At 48.7% G+C, this 21,726-nt stretch overlaps 1 protein-coding gene across 3 annotated transcripts in view; it reads right to left on the reverse strand.

Moving 5' to 3' along the window:
- Positions 1 to 21,726, reverse strand: part of LOC147750815 (uncharacterized) — a 702,597-nt gene that overhangs the window by 49,425 nt on the left and 631,446 nt on the right. For all 3 annotated transcript variants that reach the window (XM_086937011.1, XM_086937002.1, XM_086937022.1), the window contains one exon: positions 6,263 to 6,428. In XM_086937011.1, the coding sequence (XP_086793137.1) occupies positions 6,263 to 6,428 (166 nt within the window). The remainder of the gene's footprint in view (positions 1 to 6,262; positions 6,429 to 21,726) is intronic.

Consider the following 21,726-nt stretch of genomic DNA (forward strand, 5'->3'; position numbering starts at 1 on the left):
GGGTGTAGGATGCGGTCTTGACTGATGCTGCGGATTCAGTTGAGGATCCCTCTGAGTCAGTCAGTGGCTGAAGAAGGGAATATGATCTTTGGGAGTCATCTTGTGAACGCAAGCGGTTGAATGGTTGCGGTTGGTCTTTCTGGACCCCTTTGGTTACGGAGTCCGTCAGAGTGTCATCTTCTGTCACGGTTGGGGGGACCTTCCAGTTGTTGGCTGCAGATTTGGTTTAGGAGTTGTTAGAGGTTCAGGGGTCACTGGGTTCCAGGCTAGGGACTCCAGGAGGACCTCCTTAGGGTATTGCGTCACTCCGGCTTGGGGCACCAGGAGCAAAGTGGTGAAGACTCACGGAATCGACCGGAGTCAGATTTGGTTGTTTTTTTAGCAAGTCTGATGTTCACGAGAGACAGAGTCTGTTAATTGCGAAGGCAGTGCAGGATCTCTGGGTTTTTGATAATTGCTTGCTGCAGGACACACCAAGGTTCTGCTGGAGGAGTCTGAGGTCGGGACAGGCCGGTAGGGCTGGGGCTAAGTCAGTGGGTGTCCTCCTCTTCTCGTCTCAGATCGGCTGTTTGGTCCTTGTTCTGGTCTCTTCTTGTCGGCTCTGGCCTGAGGAGGCAAGGTTCTGGGTTGCCCCTACATTTTGGGGTGTTACAGGTTTGTACAGGTCAGGACCAATGGGTCCCTTCCTTGGGTGGGTACACCCCCTATTATGCCACTCTCTTGTAGGGGGGGGCATAAGCCTCACTCTGGTTGGCTGGGTCCCTATCTGCAAGATGGCGGGGACTGAGAGTTGTGCTTCACCTCACCTCCCCCACCTTAGGGGTGGGGTTGGCAAAGGTGGGCACCCTCTCTTCCTAACCTTGGTTTTCCCACTGGTACTCCCCCTAAAGTGGGCATCAGAAACGGTGGGTGACAGTTGTTTGGACCGGGTCTATCCTGGGAGAGGAGGCTTGGCACCTCATCCCAGGATGTGCTTTGTTTCAGGACCCCGAGAGTGGCAGGCTCTCGACCTAGGGGTCGAGAAATAGGTCTGGTGGTGGCAGCTGGCAATCAGCCATTCAGTCAGGACACTAGAGTTAGGTCGTTTTTTCAGGGGGCATCTCTAAGATGTCCTCTGAGTAAATGTTTCATTAGATCCCACACTGGCTTCAGTGTGGGTTTAATGTGCTGAGAAGTTGGTTACCATACTTCCCATTTTTCAGTAAGGCCATTATGGTACTCTGTAGTTTGTAATAACAAACTCCCATACCATAAACTCTTTATGGCATTACGCACTTACAATGTCTAAGAATTGACTTAGACACTCTAGGGGTACAGGGCTCATGCACCTGCACCCTCACCACTGGTATAGTGCACCCAGCTAGAGCGGTGGCTTACCAATGCCAGGGCAGTGGATTGTAGGCATGGCACACAGGGATGTGTGTCACATCGACTGTTCACTTTGTTCTGCACCAAACCACGCATCCTGCAATGGGTGTGTGTGTGTAAAGTTACAGGGTCTCTAAGAGTGGCACAATAAGTGCTGCAGCCCTTCCTTGGTCAGAGTGCCCTTGGTCCCTAGGGTACCTCTTACAAGGGACTTACATGTGACCAGAGTGTTGCATCAGTACAGTTTAGGGAAAGAACCTAGGCCCTGGGTACCTGGTTGGCACACTCACCAAAGTACATCAACATTAGGCAAAAAGTGGGGGGCAACCATCTAAAATGGGGCACTTTCCTACAACCAGAGAACATATGAATGAGATTCATTGTGTCCAGATTGGATTGCATGGATTTAGTTATAGACGATATGTGGCAGTCAAATCAAGTATTAAAGTGCCTACTTCTGTAGAGATTAAGGTGTTTAAGTGACCTCGGAGACAAAGTCTAGGAAGGTGTCTGGAAATGCAGGCTAGTATTTGAGGTTTCTAGATAAGGAGAAATAAGGTAATGGAAGATGGTAAAGAAGAACCACTGACTAGCAAAGATTCCCATTCTGGAGCAGGACAGTTGTGATCTGGCTAGTGGAGAGTTTCTGTGGATAAGAGGTACTTCTCCTCGAGTCGTACATATGGGGAGAGTTCTTATGGGGATTATGTAGCCCAAAGTTATTGCTTAAAATAGGATTAATGTTGTGTCATTGTATAGCCAAGTGTAAAGGGTTATGAGGAGTTCTACATAAATTTACCTGGTGCGGTGGGAAGCAGGCCATCCAGTCGGGGAGGAGAAGAAGAATACAGAAATAGATAGGACTGATGAACAGAGTCGGGAGGAAGCACTTCCAGGTACATGCATGGAAGATGCCGAAGACTCCAAAGTTTGCCCTTCCTGGGGTGTGATAGTAAAAGAGGAAGAGGAGGCAGAAGATAAGGAGGATCAAGCACAGGGAAGAGAAGAGAAAGTGGAGAAAATGAAAGCAGCAGATAGCAAGCAGGAAAGAGAACGTTAAGAAGAAGTAGGAAGAACTGAGAGCGTGTGAGGGCAGTGGAAAGAAGAGGTTACAAGCATGCCATATGGAGAAGGAGAGGAACAGACAAGACAGCAAGTTTGGGTGAAACCGACTTTGGTTACAGCAGTCTGAAACCATTTAACTGACCCACCACCTCCAGGAGAGAAATGTGCTGTCTTCTCATACCATTTTTCAAAGGACAGGTCATGGCTTCAGTTAAGTTATCGGGAACTGGTGAGGAATGCTACACTCATCTAAATAGCTGTATGACACTAGTGAAAGATAGAGGGAGAGTGCATCAGGAATCTGTGTGGTGCACTGAAAGTTACTGATTGAGATGCTGCATTAGGTCCACCTTATTCTTTGATCAGGAAATGTGTTTCAGAGTTGGCTTGAGAAGGTGCATTTACCGTGGGTTACTGGTAAAGGCAACTGATCTTTGGTTAATTTAGAGATAACCCTCATTACAGCTTGCCTGTTTATTTTGAGGGACAGTGAAATGGAATCTAATGGATGTATTGGGGATCTAATCATCTGAAAATGGCAGAATCAGGAACAGAAGGTTCCAGAAAGAAACCTATAGAAGATTTAATGTGTGACAGTGATGTGGTTTCTTTTACTCAAACTATTTAATGACTTCCCTGTGTTCAAGAACGGTGATTTGCCTTGTCACCAAGTTTTAATGATAAAGGCCATGTTGAGGTTAGAGCCAGTAATCTGAACACAAAGGTTCGTAATTCTTGTTCAAGGATTTTGCATTTATGACGACATAGGAAAGAAAGTGAATGGATATCAAAAGTAGCAGTGAGTTTGTAGTAGGCATGTTGTTTGGGATGAAAGATGAGCATGAGTTGCAGCACTATGAGTGAATAAGGCTTGGTAGGGTTTGTAGGAGGAGGGGAAGATGCAAAGAAAGAGAGAAAGAATAAATTAGTAGGGTGGCTGCTAAAAAAGGGGAATGTGGGGAGAGTTGAAGGATGGCAGTTTGCAGAAACAAGGAGATGTAGGGTGAAAGATGGGATGTTTATGATAGCATCTGAAAATCAGACTGACATTGCAATGAGGAACGCTAGACACTGTGACGGAAAGAAACAGCATTCAGAACCAGAGGATTAATTAGTTTTAGGTGCGTCCAGGATAGTTCCTGGATTCTGTAGCATTTAGGATCTTTCTTAAGGGTTTGCTCCAATTATATCTAATAAAGTGAGATGTGTAACTTGTTGATCAGCTACTAAAATTAGCTGGATGCTTTGTTAGATAGAATTCTTATAGCGACTCTGGTTTTATGTTCAGAACAGGTTATTATACCTGGTGTAGCAGTAGCTACCAAAGCACTTTGAACACTTAGGCCCTCATTACGAGTGGTCTGATAAATTCCAATATGTGTGGTAACTCTTGTTACTACACATATCAGAACTGATTTTTGTGATAATTTTAAGCAAATCAAGCCTGTAGATATTTATCGAGGGAAAGTCCTCAATGTTTACCAGAACATGCGCTCTTGCTGCCGTAAGAACCAAAATCTGCATGTTATTCCCAAAAATCTGCATGTTATTCCCCAAAAACTTGTAATAGGTGATAATTATCTTACACAATAAATGCCAACCAACTCTGTATGGTTTTTTTATTGGATGTGATGTTAATCATATCCGATAGTTGGCAACTCATAAGGAGGGCCAGAGACTCTTTCTTATGGGAAAGTTAGATATATTTTAGCTTGTAGCATTTAAGAGTAACTTGGAAAAATCGGTTTTTGTTTTTCTAGGTGGTTGTTCAACTGAGATATTGATGAGTCCTGAATGTGATGATTAGATCTTGTGCAGTGGAAGCTCAGCTAGCAATAACTCCTATGGAGGTTCAGAATTTTGAGTTGGCATGTGGTCATTAGATCTGGAGTTCAGCTAATACATGCAGAAGTCATTAGGCATAGATCCAATGGACATGCAGGTTTGAAATGGCATGTAATTTTCCCCTCTGGACCAGTAGAAGCTTGGAAGGGCTAAGAATGACTTAATTGAAGAATATAAGATCTTGAATTAATAACAGGGCGAAAAAATTGTATGAACTATATAATAACACACGAGTTCTAAATCAATGTTAATCTTCTCACCGGTATAGGGTGTTTAACAAGCTCTTACTTGATGGCGTTACTTTGAAAATTCACTAGAACTATTCTTGGTAGTTTATCTTGGCAAAATTAAATTTTGTAGAGGCAATGCTTTCAGTTAAGATCAATGTTCGGGAGATTGTTAAAGTTGTCAAATTGCTGATTGAACAACTGTTCAACGATTCACTCTCTGATTTTTTTTGCCAATAGCTCTAATGTTACATGGTCTGACCCCATTTTTATGTCTCTTTTTGTTTAATCTCTATTACTTAGGTGACTAGAGAGTGCAATTATTTATTTATTAAGTAGTTGTGATACCGTTGTCTAAAGCAATTTAGTTACTTCAGAGAACTGAAGATGGTTACAGAAACTAAATACATTTAGTAGTGCTACTCTCTACGCCTTTCTCAATTGATTTCAATATATTTTTGTGTCCGACTAGATTTGCATTTTTTCCAATTTCGAAGGCACTAATTCAAGTTTTTGCCAACCGTAATTCTTTTGTGAAGTTCATATCCATTTTGTCTTTCAGGTCTATTTATTGTTTATCATCAGATTATCCCAAAAGTTTTCAAGAACTGTAACCTATCCACAGTATGGCAACTGGAGGGCTAAGTGACTCTCCCACTGACATGGCATGCATCTACTCCGTGCACTGGACTCCTGATTTCTGCCCCCATGCCCGGCAATGCAGTGCAGTAGAGGCGAGGACATGTGGTGCGTATGGCAGCACTAAGGTAGCTATAAGGAGGGTAAGGGAGTGGCACTCCCCACTAGCACCTGGAAGGAGCTGTCCCCGATATCATACAGCAACCATCACTGGCATGCGGTGGCAGTCAACCCTTAGCATCAGGCAGCAGCAACTACCTATCAGCAGGAGGATACTACCCTACAGAACAAAGCTTTCCTTGTGCAAGGTGATTTCTTTGGCATAATATAGGCATGCGGTAGACATTCAAAATATTATGGTGGCCCTAGAATAGGGTAGCTACCCATGGCATATTGTGTGTCTTTTAGTCATGATTATAGGCTTCGCTGGCTTAGGTATATTGTAAGCTTCTTATTCCTAGGGACTGTGGTATTGTAGCCATCTTGTGGCCACCAATGGCCCCTGTTGGACATCCGGAATAAGGTAGGCATGTCTGACCTTGGGTTACTATTACTAGCACATCACGGGTATCCCTGACAATTGATTGTGAGACATGGACATCCTGCACTCTTGCCACACATTCGCTTACCTACAGGATACTGGGCACCGTCCTAATGTCTCATGTTCTATATACTGGAGAACAGATCATGATACAGTATGTATTCCTGGGTTTTCTCCAGGCATCGGTTTGCTAACAGAGTAAATTCGAAAACATGCATGTTTCAAGTTAGCAAAGGGGAAAAATAACTGACCTCAAAACATTTACATCCAAACATAAGGCAGCAGGCACTATTAAGCTCAGTGTGCCAAGATCTGGGTGTTGCACGTTTATTTGTATTCTATAGTGTTAGCTAGTCTGATTGTAAGAGTTTACGTGGGCAGTCTCTAGTTTGGTCATATCTCATAAAATTATGTATTCACCACAAACTAAATGTCCTCGTCCTTTAGATCTTGCATTAACTTTTACGTGCCATGTTCTATATATTCATGGTTACCATAGGGCAAGTTGTTGCAGGAAGCGTAATGTTTTTGGAGATTGAGTTCAACAAACCCTTGTGCAATATGACTGTGCAATTACCGTTAAACAATCCCTTGAGTTTTCAGAGCTGCAGAAGTTTGAGGAACAGTGAATGTAGATGGGGCTTTCCTTCATACTGGCGAAAACAAACATCTGGACTGAGAATCGGGAGAAGGAGGCGGCCCCATTTGGAGTGTGCCATTTAAATGAGGAGTCTGCCGGGCAGCTGAAAAAACAGAATGAAAGACATTGGATACATATAGGCAACTAGAGTTTTAATTTACATTTATTAGGTTTAAAGCATTTTTATTAAGGCAAAAAGAAAAAACATAGGAGGTAGGGGAACATGAGGGGTAGGGTTACGTACATTCGAGTGAAAGGAGCTGAGCATAAATCTAGGAGGGCGATGGTGGACAAGGCTACTGCAAAGGAAACAAGCATTGGAAATGCAATAGGTCTTGCATCATTAGAGTTAGTGCTTTTAGAATTGTTTATGGTTTTTTTTGTAAATCTTTAGCATTTTTGTTTCCTGTAGGCAATGCTAAAGAATTACAAATAAAAAAAGCCATAAACATTTCTAAAAGCTCAAACTCAAATGCTCCGAGACCTATTGCATTGTGTGAGGGTGAGGGGTTGAGGGTGAGTGAGGGTGAGGGTGGGTGAGGGTGAGTGAGGGTGAGGGGTTGAGGGTGAGTGAGGGTGAGGGGTTGAGGGGGAGTGAGAGTGAGGGTGAGTGAGGGTGAGTGAGGGTGAGGGTGAGTGAGGGTGAGGGTGAGTGAGGGTGAGGGTGAGTGAGGGTGAGGGTGAGTGAGGGTGAGGGTGAGTGAGGGTGAGTGAGGGTGAGGGTGAGTGAGGGTGAGGGGTTGAGGTTGAGGGTGAGGGGTTGAGGGTGAGGGTGAGTGAGGGGTTGAGGGTGGGTGAGGGTGAGTTAGGGTGAGGGGTTGAGGGTGAGTGAGGGTGAGGGGTTGAGGGTGAGTGAGGGTGAGTGAGGATGAGTGAGGGTGAGTGAGGGGTTGAGGGTGAGGGGTTGAGGGTGAGTGAGGGTGAGGGTGAGGGGTTGAGGGTGAGTGAGGGTGAGAGAGGGTGAGGGTGAGTGAGGGTGAGGGTGAGTGAGGGTGAGGGTGAGTGAGGGTGAGTGAGGGTGAGGGGTTGAGGGTGAGTGAGGGTGAGGGTGAGTGAGGGTGAGGGTGAGTGAGGGTGAGGGTGAGTGAGGGTGAGGGTGAGTGAGGGTGAGGGTGAGTGAGGGTGAGGGTGAGTGAGGGTGAGGGTGAGTGAGGGTGAGGGTGAGTGAGGGTGAGGGTGAGTGAGGGTGAGGGTGGGTGAGGGTGGGTGAGGGTGAGTGAGGGTGAGGGTGAGTGAGGGTGAGGGGTTGAGGGTGGTGAGGGTGAGGGTGAGTGAGGGTGAGGTGTTGAGGGTGAGTGAGGGTGAAGGGTTGAGGGTGAGGGGTTGAGGGTGAGTGAGTGAGGGTGAGGGGTTGAGGGTGAGTGAGGGTGAGGGGTTGAGGGTGAGTGAGGGTGAGGGGTTGAGGGTGAGGGGTTGAGGGTGAGTGAGGGTGAGGGGTTGAGGGTGAGGGGTTGAGGGTGAGTGAGGATGAGTGAGAGTGAGGGTGAGTGAGGGGTTGAGGGTGAGGGGTTGAGGTAGAGTGAGGGTGAGGGGTTGAGGGTGAGTGAGGGTGAGGGGTTGAGGGTGAGTGATGATGAGGGTGAGTGAGGATGAGGGTGAGTGAGGGTGAGGGTGAGTGAGGGTGAGGGGTTGAGGGGGAGGGTGAGTGAGGGTGGGTGAGGGTGAGTGAGGGTGAGGGTGAGGGGTTGAGGGTGAGTGAGGGTGAGTGAGGGTGAGTGAGGGTGAGGGTGAGTGAGGGTGAGGGTGAGTGAGGGTGAGGGTGAGGGGTTGAGGGTGAGTGAGGGTGAGTAGTGGATGTGGTGGTGGATGTAGTGCTCGTGGGTGTGGTGGTGGTGGTGGATGCGGTGGATGTCATGTTTTTGTAGCTCACACTCTGGATAAGGCACGCACGGATTTCAGTCGTTAAACCGAGGCATGTTATTTCATGGAGAATGAAATGCGGACAACTGATGAGGGCGCTGTCAAAATCCAGGTCAAGTATTCTGAAGATTTTGCAATCCCGTCCTTCGCAACACAAAAAACCCCCAACAAAACAATCAAGATTTGGAAACACTTTTGCCATTATAGCAAGATTCTGATCTAACTACGCCACTAAAAACTCTGCCCAATCGCACAGTTGCTTGAATCCCACTAAAGAGGACTACATAAAAAGACTAAACAAAACACCACAAAACCGTGTATAAAGAAAACAAAATAGTGAATCGTTTCTTTATGTAAATGTATCCCAAGTCGCTTTTCTAGTTATAACAATACAAAAACAAGAAACCATGAAACGTCATCTGTTTAATATTTTCCTCGCTTCTTTTACAGTTCTAAAACAGCACAAGTGTGTGGCAGGAATACTCAACATTCCTTGGATAAAACACGGTCGCTTTCTTCCGCTATTACTAGTCACAAATGCTGCTGGGGGAACTGAAAGGCGAGTAGCGCAAGTTACCGTTCGCTGGGGCATGATCAACAACCGTTTCCAGAAAACGTATCACTAAGGATGTACACATTTTCAAAGTGGCAGAAGGACAGGGCTCCTGAAACGAAACATAAAACATGAAAAATACGCTGATAAACAAGCCCACTTTATTTCCACCGTAAAGGTTTGGGAGGTAAGAGTAGGAGGTGGGGGTGGGAAAGGAAACAAAGAAGACGGGGGAAAAAAAACCAGTAAAACAGCCAGTGACTGGAATATTCTTCATCACTCAAACAGCACGAGGTGGGTGGAGGAATGAGCGAAGACGTCTTATCGATATGTGAAATTACATCATGGGACGAAGCCAGCAACAGAAAGAACAAGCATTACACGGATAGCCCCTGCGCACGCCGACTCGGACGCAAAGCAAACAAGACGGAGGGAAGAGAGAGAAGGGGAGGGGGGAGGAGAAATGCGACACGGCGGGCAGGGGAGGGGGCGGAGCGGGGAGAGGGAACAGACGGAACAAGACGGAGGGAAGAGAGAGAAGGGGAGGGGGGAGGAGAAATGCGACACGGCGGGCAGGGGAGGGGGCGGAGCGGGGAGAGGGAACAGACGGAGGGAAGGCAGATAAGGGGAGGGGGAGGAGAAATGCGACACGGCGGGCAGGGGAGGGGGCGGAGCGGGGGCCTGGAGTGCGGCTGAGGGAACTGATGTGCACGCGCTTTTAAGCTCAATGCGCATGCGCATTGAGCTTAAATTTCTCGTGCACTGCAAGGAATCGCCACGATTCCTTGCAAGTTGGGTAAAGAGTGGATAAGCCCCCATAGTCTCGCAAGCTCGATGCGCATGCGCATCGACAGGCGAGACCTAAAAACAAATGGTAAAACGATAAGGGCTGAATACAGTCGACACCATCGAGCAGATCAGAAAATGAAAGGCAATGATGCAAGAAACCAACCCCACCAACCCCCAGAGCCCCTCCCTCGAAACTCCCCAACTCACCCCAACTCCCTCCCACCTCCCCCCCGTCCAGTACTCGGCCATAACGCATCCTGCCCTCCCGCCACGCCCCCCACCCCGAGAGCCCAGATCCCGTGTCCCCTTAGTCAGTTGAGTTCACCGGTGGCGTTAGTCTCAGAAGTCTGAGGTACCTCGGGCAGGTGAGTTCCCTAAATTCTGTAGTTAAAAGCGCATGAAAGGGTTGCCATAGCTCATCAAATTGGTCCACGTCCCCCGCCACCACAAGCGATAGCTTCTCCATACCCAGCACATGCCATAGCCTGTGCAGCCAGCCTGTGATGGAGGGGACCGTGGTGGTAGGCCAGTGAATCAAGATGTTCTGAATCGCCGAACCCAGCGCTATCGCAATTTGCCTGCCCCTGCGGGACTTCAGCGGGTACATCAGGCCATTCGGGAGGCCCAGCAATACATACGCCGGGAAGCGTGGCAATTCAGTTTCAAAATGAACATCAATCTCGTCGAGAACCTCCTTCCAGTAAGCCTCTAACAAGGGACAGTCCCAAAGTATATGTGTAAGGGTCCCCACCCGACCACAACCCCTCCAGCACTCCTTCCCAATATGCCTATTCATTTCGTGTAGCCTCTCTGGGGTAGAATACCAATACGTGGACACCTTGGTGAGTGTTTCCGTGAGACCTGTGTGATAAGCAGAGTGTCGTGCCCGGTGCGCAATTTGATCCCATTCTTTATGACTAAGCGTCCTACCCAATTCCCTATTCCAGCGTTCCCTACCCGGGTTATAGAAATGAAACGGAGGGGGCTGCAGGAATTTGTAAAGGTCGGTAATTAGTTTAGCATCAGAGGCGCGGGTCACTAACCCCCGCTCGTATGTAACCCTGGGTGGAGTTGGCGGAGTGGGGCTTTGCGGAGCTACGCGAAGTGGGCGAGAAACTACGCCCACCTCCGCACTCCGCGTAGCCCCACTCCGCAAACACCACTGGCCGCCAGCCACGCCACCCGCCTCCCGCCTCCCTCCCGCCCTCCCTAAATACTTTAAATTAAAGGAATAAATTAATTTAAAACGCACTTACCTTGCCCGCCGCTGCCCGCCGCGTCCCCGGGGCTCGCTATCTTCCGTCTTCTTTACTAATGCGCATGCGCGGGCGGCCGCGCATGCGCATTTCTCACGAGAAAATGCGCATGCGCGGCCGCCCGCGCATGCGCATTAGTAAAGAAGACGGAAGACGGAAGATAGCGAGCCCCGGGGACGCGGCGGGCAGTGGCGGGCAAGGTAAGTGCGTTTTAAATTAATTTATTCCTTTAATTTAAAGTATTTAGGGAGGGCGGGAGGGAGGCGGGTGGCGGCCAGCTACGCTCCGTCTGCGGAGCGTGCGTAGTGCCGCCTGGCTACGCCCGCTCCGCAAAATGCGGAGTAGGCAGCACTACGCACACTCCGTGCACGGAGCGTAGCTGGCCGCCCACCCCTACTCGTATGGCGTTATCTGGCGGTCAGCAGAGCCCCGCACCTGAGATTGAAGCGCCCAGTGCCTAACTTGCATATATCGCAATCTATCCACCTCAGGCAGTTGGAACTCCTGTTTCAGTTGCTGAAAAGGGACCACACCCTCCAGTCCATATATCTGGAAGAGCGCTCGGCAGCCCGCTGCCCTCCAGTGGGAGAAAGCGCCTGGTTCCATCCCGGGGGAGAAATCAGGGTTATCCACTATCGGCGTAAAGGGCGAAGGGAACGTGGTGAGTTCACGAACTTCATTGACTGTATCCCACACCCTCAAGGGGACTCGCGTGACAAAGGAAGCATAGAGGTTGGGGGGGCGATGAACCCGACGCAAGAAAGGAACTTCCTGGAGGGTGCGCCCCGCCACCGCCTGGTCCTGAAAGAGCCAGTGCCTATCGGATTCCCACCTGCTCCACTCCACTAGGTAGCGCAGCTGCGCCGCCTGGAAGTATTTCCGGAGGTCCAGGATACCAAGGCCCCCCGCCTCCGGGCCCAGCGTGGAAAGAACCCTCTTCATCCTCGGCTTGCGGCCTTGCCAGACGAAGCGTGCAATGTCGGCTTGTGTCTGTCTAATCCAGCCCACAGGAGGCTGAAGCGGCAAGGCTTGAAAGAGGTACAGAATCTGGGGCAGGACCGTCATCTTGATCGCTGCAATCCTGCCCAGCCAGGACAGCAAACTTTTACTCCAGCGGCCCAGCTCCTCCTTGATTTTCCTGCTAAGAGAGGCATAGTTGGCCGTTACCATCGCTGGCAACGTTGATGCTAGCAGAATCCCCAGATACGGCACCAGGGATGATGACCACTGCATGGGGAAAAGCCGCTGCAGATCTCGTCTGGTATCCGCGGCCAGGGACACATCCAGAGCCACCGACTTGCCCATGTTCATTTTAAAACCAGCCACTTTCGAGAAAGCGTCTAGTTCCTGAATACAAGTGGGGAGGGCCCATCTAGGATCGTCCAAGGTCAACAGGACGTCGTCCACATAAAGACTGACCGTGTGGACATACTGCCCCATCTTGATCCCAATCGCGTCCGGGTTCTGGCGAATTCTCTGGGCAAACGGCTCCATATAGAGAGCAAAGAGGAGTGGGGAAAGCGGGCACCCCTGCCTAGTACCCCTTTCGATCGCAAAGCTACGGGAGCTGTACCCATTAACTCTCACTGTTGCCGAAGGGGATTTGTAGCAATTGAAGACCATCGAGAAGAATTTGTCTCCAATACCCAGTTTCCGGAGCACCTGCTCGAGATAAGGCCAGTGAATGCGATCGAATGCCTTCTCAGCATCTACCGCTAGCAACATCCTTTCACCCGGGATCCGCGAGGCTTTCTCCAAAATGTGTGCTACTCTCTTAGTGTTATCGACGGTTTGTCTGCCAGGCACAAAGCCAGCTTGATCAGCCTCAACCAGGCCCGGCAGATGCAGGGCCAATCTGGATGCTAGAATCCCTGTGTATAATTTAAGGTCGACATTCAGGAGTGAAATAGGCCGGTATGAGCCGCAGAGGGCCCGGTCTTTCCCAGGTTTCGGGATCACTGAGACCGTTGCTCTTAACAGGTCCGGTGGAATGGCTCCTGGCTCGGAAAAGGAGTTAAATAGACGGGTGAGAATAGGGGCTACGACCGGGCAAAAGGTTTTATAAAACAGGGACGTGTAACCATCCGGGCCTGGAGCTTTCCCGTGTTTGAGTCTGGCTATCGCGGATATCACCTCCTCCACATGAATGCTGCGCTCGAGGTGTTCCGCCTGCGCTGAGTCCAGCGCCGGAAGGGCTACAGACTCCAGATAATCCGCGGCATCCTGCGACGAGGGGGGTTCCCCTGCGTAAAGCGCCTCATAGAAACTACAGAACGTTTCTGCCACCGCGGCGTCATCAGAGACCGCCACCCCATCAGCGCCGAGCAGTTACTTCACCACGTTACGCTGGTGCGCGATTCGGAGCCTGTTTGCCAAAAGTTTGCCACACCTATCCCCACCCGTGTAGAACGCATGTTTTAGATGCAGCGCCGCGTATTCCGCCCTATCCATGTCCAACGCCGACAGAAGCTTCCTGGCAGCCTTCAACTGCCTCCACACCCTAGGAGCTCCGGTACGGCGATGGACCTGCTCCAATTCCCGGACCTGGGAAGTCAGCTCCTCCCTCTTGCGCCGTCTCTCCTTGTTTTCTGCTGAGGAGATGGAAATGAACTCTCCCCGAAGAACCGCCTTCAACGCCGCCCACTGTGTCGCCGGCGAGGTGTCCGAGTTATCATTGTGCGCCTGATATTCCCGGATCGCCTCCTCAATATGCTTCACAACCATTTTTTTATGCAGGAGGGTGTCCCTAAGACGCCACACCCCCCGAGAGGGGGAGGCCGTCAGAAGTGCAAAAGTGCCCACGACTGGCGCATGATCAGACAGCGACAGGACACCAATGTCCGCCGCCACAGCCGCGGCACACACTGGTCCGCTAACCAATAAGTAGTCTAGCCGTGCGTATGTCCGGTGCGCATGTGAATAATAAGAATAGTCCCTATCCGTGGGGTGGAGGGTGCGCCAAAGGTCATGCAGATCCATATCAGTGATTCGAGCCTTCCCAGCCTGTGAAAGTTCCCCAGTCTGCGGGTATCGCTGCGCCGATCTGTTGAGGGTAGAGTCAAAGACTATATTCAAATCACCCCCTAGAATGATATGTCGATCAGGGGAGGCAGTCACGTCTACCAGCACCGAATCTAGAAAGCGCTCTTGGTGGTCATTTGGGCTATATACAGAACCAATAGTGAACGTAGTGTCCCCCAGCCGGAGGCGGTATGCCAATAGCCTCCCCTTCTGTTCCGCAAATTTGTTCAACACCTCCTCCCTGAAGGAACTCGCTAGCAAAACGGCCACCCCTGCGGTCTTAGATGCAGCAGAGGAGAAAAACTGAGTTGGGAACTTATTAGAGCGCATCCTATGACAATCCCGTGGCAGTAAATGGGTCTCCTGCAGGAGGCATATATCTGCTTGTGTCCCCTCCAGCAGAGATAAGATCGCCCTTCGCTTCACCGGGTTGTTCAGACCCTTAACATTAAGGGTCACTACCTTCAGTGTCGACATATCCCCAAGGGACCGTAAGTGCCAAGCCGCGGGCAATCAATGAGCGGGGGGGGGGGCCCGGGACAGCAGTGCAGGACAAGCAAAGTAAAACCAAGCAATAACATTGGAGATATTGGACGGTACCCCTTCTACCCCTAAACAACTCCCAACCCCCTCCGAAACAAACCCATGGCAACTAGCCAACTCCCCACCCACGCACAAACAACCCATTGTCCCAGTCATGTCCCAAAACGGACAAGTCTGTGGAAAGTACAAAAAGTGGACGTCCGACCACTCGTTCTTCCCGCCTCTCCCCCGACCCTCCCTCCAGCCCCCAAACCTGGCATTGCAGAAGCTATGCCCATCTCCCCCCGGAGTGAATCTACGCCGTCATGGCGACTCCGTTCGTGGCGGCCGAGTCCCTGGCCGCTTCTCTCAGGGCATTGGCCATTTCTGCCCTGATGGTGGGGGAGTCCGGCCGTCCAGCACTCGCCGTCGATCTCCTCCTCGCTGACCGCCGTCGCCCTCTGCAATCAGAACGCCTCCAGCCCGGTGTCGCTTCACCCTCTTCCGTGGCCGTGAGACCCAGGACCCCACAGACATCTTGCAAGGAGCGCAGCTGGTGCAGCACGCCATTCCAGCGGAATATTAGGCGAAAGGGATGCCCCCAAGAGTACGGCGTCTCATTCTCTCTCAGGAAATCCGTCGCGATTTTGAAGGACCTGCGCTTCTGTAGCGTGATGGCAGACAGGTCTTGAAACAACGCAACAGGCCGTTCGCGGAAGGTCAGCGGCTGCTTCTTGCGGGCCTCAGCCATGATGCGTTCCTTCACTGGGAAATCCGGGAGGTAGGCCAAAATGTCCGGCGGAGGTGCTGTCGACTGTCGCTGTCGACCGACCCTGTGGGCCCTGTCGATTCGAATCGGGAAGTCCGCGGGCTCAGCCAGAATCTCCCTGAACAAGTCCTTCAGGTAGCCCGTCAAATCTGTCCCTTCATCTGCGGACGGTACACCTCGGACTCGAATGTTGTTTCTTCTCGACCTGTTCTCCAGGTCTTCATTATGTGCCTGGAGTTCGACATGCTGCTCTCTGAGACGGAGAACTTCTTGCTGTAAATGGACAATCTCCTCGTCCCTCCGTTGAGCCGTGGCCTCCTCCGTCTCCATCCGCTCACCTAGGCCTTCCACCTCCCTGCGGACCTCGCGCACTTCGCTGGCCACCTCCTGCTTCAGCGTCTAAAAGTCAGCCTTAAGCGAATTGAACAGGTCTTCCATGAAGGACCTTGTGACGGGGGGCTCACCCCCGGCCGGGTCCGCTGCAGATCTAGAAGAGCTTGGGGACGGTTGCGCCCTGTCTCGTTGTTGCTGGGCTCTGCTGAGCATGTCCGGCAGGGTGCGGTCCCCCTTCCTCGATCCTCGGTTCCCCGACATTCGTGCTCTGTAGACTGCCGCACTCCACTCAATCAGATGTGCGATCTCAGGTCACCGGCAGCAGGTATCGGCGTCGATGAGTCTCCAACGGCTGGCAGAGCGCCGCCGGGGGGAACGCCCGTTGTAGTAGGGACACCACGGGTGCTGCGCCACAGAGGACAAAATGGCGGGCCCGCTCTGACGCAGAGGCCGACTCGCACTCCAACCAAAGTTCAGGCACTGGCCACTACAGGGGGAACCCAGGCCGCAGCATCCCTCAGCACGAAAGAGCTATACAGGACCGGGGGTGTAGAAGCTGTCCCCGGGCGACACTGCAGGAGTCCCTCATCACCGTCGCCGTGAAGATAAGATGGCGGCTGGGCGTAGCCGGGCAGACCCTCCAAGCCCGATGGCACCGCCAAGGCCACGCCAAGAGTCAGTGCCCCTGAATTGAGCCTCCTCCAGGATCGCCGAGCCGAAAAAAAAGGGGACAAAGGACCTGGCCCCAGATACTGAGCACTGTCCCAAACTGGCTCACGCAATATATCAGGCCATCGCTGCAGATCCAAGTGCCTCCACGATCAGACAATAGGCATCCCCCTTCTCGACATCTCGTGGCAGCTACCCATCCGGCGTACCATACCGGGCACAATCTGATGCGAGTATGCAATCGAGCTCCGTGCCAGGCCACCAGACACCAGCAGCAGGGTCCTCCCAGGCCTCCCGGCCAGCGCTCCGCTCCGCCTCCGTGGCGCTCCGCAGATAGTTGATCGATCTCTGAGCGTGCCTCGGCCGGAGTGTTCGGGAACCAAAGTTGCATCAATGTGTGCCCCAGGGTCTCCGCCACCCTTCCCACGGCGGCTGAGCTCCAGCGGGGGGAGAGAAGCTGACGAAAAAGGGCTCGGGCCGGAGGAGCTGCGGGAAGAAGCGTCCGCTCACCCCGCCATCTTGGCCACGCCCCATTTACATTTTTTGAATACTATTGCTTCACATTATGAAAGTTAGGTGAGTTCTTTAAAGGTCTCTCTAGAAATACCCTTTTTGTTTTACATATAATGTCAGTGTTTGAACTTCCCAAAAATGCCATCATAATCCCCTCGTTTTTTATTGTCCACCACATGTTTTCACCTATCTCAATTCCCTTTTGTCTATTGACAATCAGCGGGGAAGAATATTTTCAGGGCCACTGGAAATATGGAATTCTGTAGCTATGGCGTTTTTTTACATAATTAGGGACTTCCTGCATTTGCCACATGATCCATTATATACTGCAGAATCCACAGATTTGAACAAAAAATATATTTTGTTTCTAGCTCAAACAAGTCAAAATTTACTAAAAAATATGGCGACGTGTTCCTGTGCACTTGAGGTCCCTTTACAAAGATTGACGGGCCATCTTTCAGTTGCTTATTGCTGTATTTAGGTGTTAAACTGCTACTAATAAGGTGAAATCTTGCCCAGGCAGTGTTACCATGAGTCCGGAGGTCAATAAGATTTATAATCTATCTATACAGACTGCCTTGGTCCCTGGGAGTTGGAAGCAGGTTAAGCTTCTACCTCTTCTGAAGAAACCTTCTCTTGACCCGTCCAAACTTGTCAGCTATCGCCCCAATTCTCTTCTGCTGGCTCTGGCAAAGGTTTGTGAGAAGGTGATCATTCGTAAGCTGGATGCCTATGTGGAGACGTCTGGCCTTCTCCATTCGGCGCAGTCCGGCCAACCTATAGTACTGAGGCTGCGCTAGTGGAGTTGACTGAGGTTATTAGGGAGTGCCTGGACGCGGATGGCAGAGCGGCCCTGATTTTACTGGACTTCTCTGCCGCCTTCGATACGGTGCCCCACCATCTACTCCTTTCTCGCCTTTCTAACATAGGTGTTGCTAACGCCACCTGGGATTGGGTTAAATCATTTCTGGAAGATTGTTCCCAACAGGTATAGATGCCCCTCTTCTCCTCTACAGCCAAGAAAATGCTCACGGGAGTCCCACGTTGCTTTTTAATATCTACTTGACTCCTTTGATTACGCTGGCTGAGGAATTGGGTGCAGAAATAATTGCTTACGCAGACAATACTCAGCTTCTATTCCCGTGGGAGGATTCTGACATCCACGGACCTTGCTCAGAACTGTCTCTCTGCTGTATTTAGATAGTTGGCGCAGGCACAACTCAAGTGCAACAAGGACAAGTCCGAGATTCTTTTATTTGGCCAGTTTCGGCCCGCCTTGAGGGAGTTGTTATGGCCCTCAACCAGAAAACTGTAATAGGGTTGTAACCAATGTATTGTGATTTTTGGACTGGTTTTTAATTGTCAATTTTGTATGTTTATTTGTGAATTGTAGTAAATGTCAATGTTTCACTTTTATTCACTTAATCACGTATAAGCAAATTATATGTTTTTGTTGATTTTTTGTTTAGGACAACCCCTTAAATATATGTACATCAGTGTTGTTTATATAACTAATGATTTATAAAATAATGAATATACAGGATTGAATCCAAAAATTGTGTGTTTGCCTAGTTTTTAATTGGATATTTGTAATCCCAAAATAACACTACAAATATCATCTGTCTTAAAGGACAAACAAAGAAATTGTTTTTCTCCCCAACAGAACCATTGTAGCATATATATATATACTTAGAACCCAGGTTCTGAGGGTCACAGGGCCATCCCATTATTACTAATGGTCATTTACAGCAGGTGCATACCTGCGAGGGTGCTAAACGCATTCATTGCTTTTTTAAAAAGTTCAAGATTATGTCCCACAAAGAAACCTTATCGTATACCGAAGAATATATTAATAAATGAATTGAAGAACAGGCGGAATTCGACTATCTGGGAACAGGGGTGCCACCTACGGACACCACCTTTAATGACAAACTTTCGCAATTAGAAAGACTTGAGAAAAAATTAATCAGGACCAGACTACACAGTCATCTGCTTACAAGATATATACATGCTAATATAATCCCGAAAGGATTACAAGTCAAAAACGAACTGGGGATCTTCATAGAGATTCCTAAATTCCGTGAAGGATTCAGTTTCGTGGCAAATAATTGCTCCCGACACTGGATGGTGTTGGGAGCGGAGACAGCGGTCGAATACGTAAAGAAACTGATCCAACAAATTGCAGACTAGAAGAAAGAAATATTGGAAGACGCTGCATTAACCAACGCCAAAGAAGCATTGGAGAGAGGCGAAAAAGCCACGTCCAAATTTAATACCATTACTTTGAATAAAAACTTGATAAATTGGCAAAAGATATTAAATCGTATGATAAAAACCTAACCTATCCATACGTTAGTGACGATTATTACGTACAAGACTCACAAGGGTATTACACCAACCGGAATCGGCAAACTCCCAGACGCTTCCATACTTTCTCCAATTCGTCTTTTGGTAGCAGTTCAAGCACCGAAGCAGACAACACAATTCAGATCGCAACAGCACGTGGATATCAACAACAAGGTCATTTTCAAACCAGCGCACAATACCCAACTGGAGCACAATATCAAGATCAATTCGGGCCCTCCACTGCTTTTTGAGGGGATCCCGGATGGACAAACAGAGATCCCAATTGGGGTCGACCACCCAGATGGAACCGAGGGAGGGGCAACAACAGAGGGAACAATACCAAAGTACGTTTCCAAGCCCAACCACAACGCCAACAGAATCACGGCGAGATAAGCACCAGACGCCAGACTTACAGATGGTAATGGAAACGGAGATTGAACAACAACATGCTGCTGTTCCCAACTCGACCATTATTACTACAGATCAGACAACAGGTGCACAAATTGAAACCAACCAGGAGAATAATAGTGAAGAGAGGAAATTGGCCAATCTCCCCTCATCCACGAACCAGGATAAAAGTGATCTGATAGTGAATATCTCAAGACACACTTTAACCCAAGATGAACATAGCATTCTAGCCAAGGGTTTGTCATTCATACCCACCACCCCTCCGTACTCTTTCAACATTAAATTAGAACTCCAGCAGTTTTTCAGAAAAATTAGATTAAAATATTTCTTTTCAAATAGGGAGGAATACAACAGGAGACAGGCAGCTACCCCCTTCCGCCCCTGTTCTACCTTCATTCCGGCAAATCATCTTGTCAATGACAGGGTCATGGCTTACGAAAAAGTGGTAATGTCTGAAGTAATGGACTTACTTAACAACCCTAAATATATTGAGCATAATATCTCTAAAGGAGAAAGACAAGCACTCCAAGATCTGAAATCCAACGAATCAATTATTATCAAGACAGCTGATGAGGGGGGGAACGGTGGTGATACAAGATCGAGAAGGCTACGTAGTAGAGATGCAACAACAACTCAACTGTGAGAATAGCTACACAAAAATCCCGGGAGATCCAACAAAAGAGGTTGCCAGACTAATAAAGACTAATGACCAAGGGATTGGAAGATGGATACCTTTCTGACCCGGAATTTAAGTTCCTGAATAAAACAGACCCAAGGATCCCGACCATATATACAATCCCTAAGATCCACAAAAGCATCCACAAACCCCCAGGAAGACCGATTGTTTCGGGGTGTGGATCGATCCTCGAACCTATAAACCAATATCTTGACAGTTTCCTACAACCTTTTGCGCTAAATACAAAATCTTACCTGAAGGACACTATGCACACAATACAAATTTTTGAAGATTTACCATTTGACTCGGAAACACAATTACTTGTCACTCTCGATGTATGCTCGTTATATACAAGCATACCCCAACAAGAGGCGATAGAGGTAATTAAAAAGACCCTCCACACCCGCCCGGCACCGCACTGGGTACCGACAGAATTTCTTGTACAACTATTGGAAATTACCATGTCTAAGAATTATTTTATGTTTCAAAACTACTTTTACTATCAATGCAGAGGAGTGGCGATGGGAGCTGGATTTGCACCATGTCTGGCGAATATCTATATGGATGATTTGGAGTCCAAATATCTTTACAGTAACCAAAACCCATATGGAGAGTATATAACAAATTGGCAAAGATATATAGACAACGTCGTCATGATTTGGACTGGTACAAAAGACACGTTAGAAACCTTCTTCACTTGGCTTAATCAGTGCTCTACAGATATCCAGTTCACAATGTCCTTTCACAAAGAATCAATACCATTCTTAGATTTAACTTTTGAGATTGAAGATGGAAAGATTCTAATGAATTTATACAAGAAGCCAACATACCCTACTGCGGTACAACTCCCACCATCACAGGAATTTGCGGGATAACATGCCATTCGGGCAATTTTTGCGTTTACGTAGAAATTGTTCTAGACGCAAGGATTACTTCAAAGAAAGTGATGCCCTCATTAGTAAACTAAGAGAGAGGGGGTACCCTAGGGGTTTACTCAATAGATCCTGTAAACGGGCATGGTACCGCCCCAGGGAAACACTGCTAGAAGTACAAGAGAAAAGTGCTGAAATGGACAAACTCATTTGTGTTACAACATTTAATACGAGAAGCCATGAGATCTCGAAAGTGGTTAAAAAATTCTGGAACCTAGTGGGCCAGGAAATTGGAATGCCAGAACCTCCAATGTGCTCATATAAACTGGCAAAAAATGTTAAAGATCATGTTGTATCATCTTTCTTGGAGACTACCAAACCTGATGACATCAGAAGCCAATTGGGGCTACAACCAATTGCAGGGCATCAGAGATGTGGCCATTGTAAAATGTGCAAACACACTAAAACTGGAAATTCTTTTACATATGGTTCAAAACAGTATACAATGACTAGGTTTACAAACTGTAATAGCCAGAACCTTATATTCGCCATTAAATGCCCATGCCAACTAATTATGTGGGACAAATGACTCAACAAGTAAAAAACAGAATCATGCAACATCAGAGTAGAATTCGTTGTAACACACAAGGGGCACCATTAGTGGAACACTACAAAATAGCAAACCACAGGCATGTAGACCTAGAATGGTGGGTCATAGAGAAAGTGGTCTTACACCAGAGAGGAGGGAATATGACTTCCACTTTGAATTACAAAGAGTGTTTGTGGATACACATTCTTAATTCAGTAGCACAAG

This window comes from Lissotriton vulgaris, chromosome 1_1 (genome assembly GCF_964263255.1).
Source record: "Lissotriton vulgaris chromosome 1_1, aLisVul1.2, whole genome shotgun sequence".
In the NCBI taxonomy this organism is placed as follows: domain Eukaryota; kingdom Metazoa; phylum Chordata; class Amphibia; order Caudata; family Salamandridae; genus Lissotriton; species Lissotriton vulgaris.